Genomic DNA, 5,612 nt, shown 5'->3' on the forward strand with positions numbered 1-5,612 from the left:
TGCTCAGCCTCCTCACCTACGGCTACCTGTCCTGGGACAGCCTCGGATTCGGCCCCGGCGAGACGGAGGCGACGAGGACGGGGCTGGGAGAGGAGCCGGGGGCCGGCGCCCCCAGCTCGCAGCCTCACATCATCTTCATCCTGGCTGACGATCAGGGATTCCGAGACGTAGGGTACCACGGATCGGAGATCAGGACGCCCACTCTGGACAGGCTAGCAGCCGAAGGGGTTAAGCTGGAGAACTATTATGTTCAGCCTATGTGCACACCATCCAGAAGCCAATTTATCACTGGAAAGTAAGTTTACTACTACTTCCATCATTCACCTCACCAGCTTAAACGCTGTCCCTGTTGAAAAGAGCACGGGTCGGACCTGGCTAGGTACACCTCTGGTTTATCCTGCAGGCAGAGAGGTGCCTGAGTCCCTTAAAAACCTTGAACCAGACGGAGTGTCTAAGATGTCTGCAGTAGCGAATACAACCGCCCGCTCTGCGGCCAGAAAGGGTTCGGCACTGAGAGCTACCCTGCAGGGTGCTGTAGGGCACCGGCAGTGCTGCCTTACTAACATACGTGCTGCTTGTCAAGTACTGTGGCCGCTGTGGGGAAGCGACGGCCTGAGGTTTGCTGTGGGATTTCAGGCGACTTACAGGAGGAGTCCGTGTTAGGAACGGAAAGTGTTACGTTTCCTCCAGTACGTTCGTTGCAGCCGTCACATTGGATCACAGGTCTTGCTGAACCTTGACTTAATGTAACGGGAGTTCTCTCAGAGGGTTATATTGAATGTATGAGATGATGCCGCGGTGTGTCACATGTGGATGCATGCAGGGAACCTAGACTCTCGTTCAGGATCCTCTGAGATGCGGTATCGCTCTTGTCGTGTTGCGGTTGCTGCTTTGCAAACAATTGGAAACTTTTCTCTTAAACCAGTAAAATAGGTGGCTCACTGAGTGTAGCGGGGTGGTATCATGTGCTTTGCCATCTGTGGTAAATTGTGGGGTTTTGTGGTCTGTTAGGTAAATAACCAACCTAAGGGTCTTTTTACCTGGGAAGGTTAAGAAGGGTAGGGGTGGTGGAGGTGGTGGTGTATGCCTTTGAACTGGAGGAATGGTTCCCAGATAACTCCAAGCGTGGACACATTTACTCTGGAACAAACCCACCTTGTTTCTGTTTTGCTTAACTCGCTTTGACAGGAACAGGGCACTCTTAAAAGAGGAAAACAAAATGAGAGGAAAAAAGTTACTTAGTTTGTTTTCTCCTTCCCTTAAGTATAAACAGGAACGAGGCAATGTTAATATTTCTGTAAAAGAAACACATGTTCAAATAAAACGAGCAACTGGCCTGGTGTCTCGCATCTCCATGTGGTAGAGCTGGAGATAATTCCTCAGTCTCGTTCCCAGACTTGCTGGACCCGGAAGGTTTGCATGGAGAGCCAGCACGTTATCTAGAGCAAGGCTTCCCCACACAGGGTTTTGGTCTGTCTTTTCATTTCTGTTCTTTTTCCTTCGTGTGGATCTCTTAAAAGAGAAGTTATGTGGAGACACCTACTGACTCATTCACAAGGTTATAGTTGCCCTGGGTCAACTTACCAGGGAAACGTGTGTCAGGATAGTGTTTAACGTGTCTTGGTTGTCTTTGAAGCCACGCAGCAGTTGGAAGCAAGGAGCTGCGCCAGCAGCTCTCTGCGGCCGGGACGGTGGTTTGGGAACCAGGGCTTTACGAAGGGCATGTCACCCTGCACAGTGATGACTCACCTAGCAGCTGGAGGAAGGGGGCGGCTGCGTTCCAGGGGAACCAGGGTGCTGCTTTGGCTCTTGCAGGCTGCAGAGGTGGTCTCAACAGGAAAAAGAATGAAAGTACAGTACGGAGTAACAGTAGCTCAGGTTAACTATTTTAATCCTTCGTTAAACATGGAACAGTTTGGGTCTAAATGGAACTACTAGTAAAAGGCAGGCGTGTCCTGAGGAACCCTGCTCTTTTCACCGGCTCATCAGGCGGAAGCGGTTCTGCAAATCTGCCTACTTTGGTTTTGGAACCTTTTCTAGGAAAAAAGACATTTGCTTATACTTAATTTTTATTTTCTTTGTCTGCTGGTCTAAAACCCTTAGAACATTTTTTTCATGTTGTTGTACTTTGGGGAAAAAAGCATCAGCAGAGAGGACGAACTGCCTTGCATGACTGAGAAATAAGGGAGGGACTGGTGAGGGTTTAATAGGATTGGGTAGAGTATTAACAAGGCGGATTCAGAGGATACCATTATCCATTCTGGCTGGAGATTGATGCTAGTGGTAACTATTTTTAACGCTTTTTTAGCAGAGACACTTTAATTAAAATGCCAGGACTCAGAAACTTTTAATCCAGGAGAAGTTCTGTACTTTTTGAGTTCCAAAATGTGTGTTCGTTCCAGGCTAAAAGCCTGCTCGTCCACTGCAGGATCACCGAGATGCTCCGTGCTCCCAGTGCACACACCATGCTTAACACGTTCCAGACATCACCTGACTGATCTCCGAGAAACAGAGGCACTTGTGTAAAGCAGACTCAGTAGGGAGCACGGACTCACAGTGCCAAGTGGAAGTTGGGTTCAGGCAAAGAGACTTCCACTGCTCCAAATTCTTCGTAGGTCTCTAGACAGGCCCTCTAAGACTTGTGCTCCTGGAGCTGTGCTCCTGGACGAGCTTGGGAAGGGAGGTTGACATGTTAAAAGGAAGAGGTAGAATTAGCTCTTTTTTGTCCCCGTCGGGCCGTATCACAGCGTTAACCGCTGGGGAGCCTGTCTTTCTGAGCAGTGTTTGCTTTCTCACGTTCTGTTCTTGAGGCTTTGGCCTACTTTCATTGCTTGCTTCCCACCAGTGTGACCTCTTCCCCCATTCGCTCCATCAAAAGCTATTGCTTTGAGGCTAATAGTAAGGCTGGCTTCCACAGCTTTTTATTTTGGGCTTTATTTATTGGTGTGGAGAGGGGCCTGCAGCTGAGCAGAGTCTTGGGAACGGAGAAGAAGAGCGTGAGCCAGTGGGCTGAGTGCCACATGCGATGTGCTCTCCCGGCCGGCTGCGCTGGGGCCAGCGCGGGGAGGTAAGGGAGGTGGCTCTGGGGAAGCAGCTCGGCCGCTCTCCGCAGCTGCACAGCTGCGGTCACGGAAGTGACCTGCGCGAGAGAGTTTGCTCTGGCTTGTGCTGCTCCTGGAACCGCTGCAATTCCTGCCTGAGCTACAGCTGGATTGAAAATTTGGTAATCGGTGAGTTTTGGAGACTCAGCCGTAGTGTTGCTTCGTGGTGGTTTGAGCAGGACAGTGTCCTGCGTGTACTCAAGAGGTTAGTGAGCTGCTGATAAATTGCAGAAAGGCTGTAGGCTCGTCTGGCTTTTTTTCTTCCCAAAGGATGTGGGTGAGCGTAAGCTTGGTCTTCCAGACCAACTGCATTGCGGGATACAGTATTTTTTGGTTGTTTTTCCCTTGGAAGTAACTGACATGCCTTAGTAAGCGAAGTACTTCAAGCAGAAAAGCTCAGGATACCTGGCTTTAGCTAGTGCTGAGGCGAAACCTCTCGTACTTGGGCACTGACTTAGGGTAGAGGAAATGTGGATGTGTGCATCCATCAGCCAAGCTGGAGTGTCCTTAAGATATGGAGAGACGTGAACGAGGTACAGAACACAGCTAAATTAAAGACTACCTATTAGCTCAACCATGAAAGAAATGAAAAATTAACACATCTCTGTTGTTTACGTTACTGTAGTTCAGAGAGAAGAACATAAAAAATAGTGGCTCTGACTTCAAGTTGTCCCCTCCAGGAAAAGCGCTTAAGAACAGCCAAGGGTGTGCAGCCTGCGCCCAGCAGCCAGCTGGCCACGCACGTACCGAGCCAGCTCTTGTATCTGCTGGTGATTTCTCATGGCGTGAGCGATCTGGTAGAGCAGTTTGGTAGTGTGGTTCAAGAAGTTCTTGATTTATGGAACAACACAGGTCATGTAACGTCCTAAGAAAACCAGATATTACGTGTGTGACGTTTTCTGCCTGTGTGCGTGTGAGAGTGGATTGAGATGAGGTGGAGAGTGCAAGATGGATTTGTTATGGTCACTGTGGTATTGCTTATTTAGATAATTTGTTAAGTTACGTTACCATGGAGAGCCACCTCCTTTTTCAGTGAAGAATCACTGCAGCATAGCCAGTGTGTGGACAGATTTCTAGAGGCCTTTAAGAAATTTTGAGAGATTATGACCAAAAGGAGGAGTATTCCTCTGAGCTGGTGAGACAAAAAGGCTGTAAGCGTAGATGAACATGTGTTGGGCTAACTGACCCTGCCCCGTAGCAGGTATTGTGCAGTGTAGCTGGTTTTGCTGGAGCAGTACTTAATTTAGCAAAAGTATTTGAGAAATAAAATTGACTGGTAAGAAAAGAGGGAATCTAGACATAATATAGTGTGCCAGAATTTCGTTTTGGCATTATGTAGGCAGCAGCCAACTACTTCCTCTTCTAGGCTCCCAGTTTTCTGCTGACCATCAGACTTGGAACCTCAGGACCATCAGCTGCGGTCACGGGAAGGTTCCTGACTTAGGCCAGAGCAGCGATCTTGGTCTGTGGAAACGGGTGCACCGCTGGGGTTGCACATCACTAAGGAATCTGAACTCCCTTTTGCAGCAAACGCTTATGAATCATGGAAACCCTACCCTAAATTCAGGATTGAGCTTTGCGTGATGGATGGAATGTGGAGATGAGAGCTGCTGAGAAGTGTTGAAGGTCTGGGGAAATAAATCCTTCTTTTTCCCTGGGATAAAATGAAATATTGAGAATTTGCTTATCAAAGCAGGCAGAAGTAGATTGTACAATCAGTAGGCATGATCAACGTGTTATTTTAATATAATTATATCTGTTATCTAATTACAGAAATACTACACATTTATGAATACATATAGCTATCTATAGCTAGTTGATATGTATTCTGTGGCAGGCATCCCCGTGTAGCAATACCGAGTTCGCCATTAAAAACGACAATGTCTCAGAGAACTAAGAGACCAGCAGAAATAAAATAGAGGGAAGTTAAAGTACTGTGAATTGAAAGCAGCGCAGCTGACTTGCAGGCAGGCAAAAATACTGCTCTCTGGGGGTTCAGACTTCTTTCTCCCGCCTCCTGGGTGCATAAGGGTCCAAACTGCAGCTTCAGCAGTTTGGTTGCTCTGAGAAGGATCCAGTACAAGGGTGTGTGACTGGAAAGTTATCTTTTGTGCTCTGAGTTGAAATGAAGGGTCTCAGAGACTTGCTGGGAATACTGGGAAGTGTATGTAACACTCCATTATATGTATTCCCTGTTTTGTGGTTAACAAAATATGCAGGACTGCAGAATATCAGCCTTCCATGTCAAGGGATGGTCTGATACTTGGTCTGCTCTGAAGAAAAGAGAGTTGGCAGGCATCGGTCCTGAGTTTAGTTCTGATCAGTGTTTCTATTAAGAAGCTGCATGAAGAAGTAAAATGTTCTGATTAAATATGCTGCTAAGACAGGAGGGACTGCCAGCATTAAGGGACTGTAGCGATACTGAGAATCATCTTGACAAAATAGAGAAATAATCTGAAACCAAAGCAGAATTAAAGTCAGCAGTGCTAAATAGAAGACACTGTGTTAAAG

At 47.4% G+C, this 5,612-nt stretch overlaps 1 protein-coding gene across 1 annotated transcript in view; it reads left to right on the top strand.

Moving 5' to 3' along the window:
- Nucleotides 1-5: 5 nt before the first annotated feature.
- ARSJ (arylsulfatase family, member J) overlaps nt 6-5,612 on the top strand; it is a gene marked incomplete at its 5' end in the record, with an annotated part of 41,769 nt that continues 36,162 nt past the window's right edge. Inside the window, one exon of the mRNA XM_010131484.1 lies at nt 6-295. Coding sequence (XP_010129786.1) covers nt 6-295 — 290 coding nt within the window. The remainder of the gene's footprint in view (nt 296-5,612) is intronic.

Source organism: Buceros rhinoceros, unplaced genomic scaffold (assembly GCF_000710305.1).
Source record: "Buceros rhinoceros silvestris isolate BGI_N320 unplaced genomic scaffold, ASM71030v1 scaffold10562, whole genome shotgun sequence".
NCBI lineage: Eukaryota > Metazoa > Chordata > Aves > Bucerotiformes > Bucerotidae > Buceros > Buceros rhinoceros.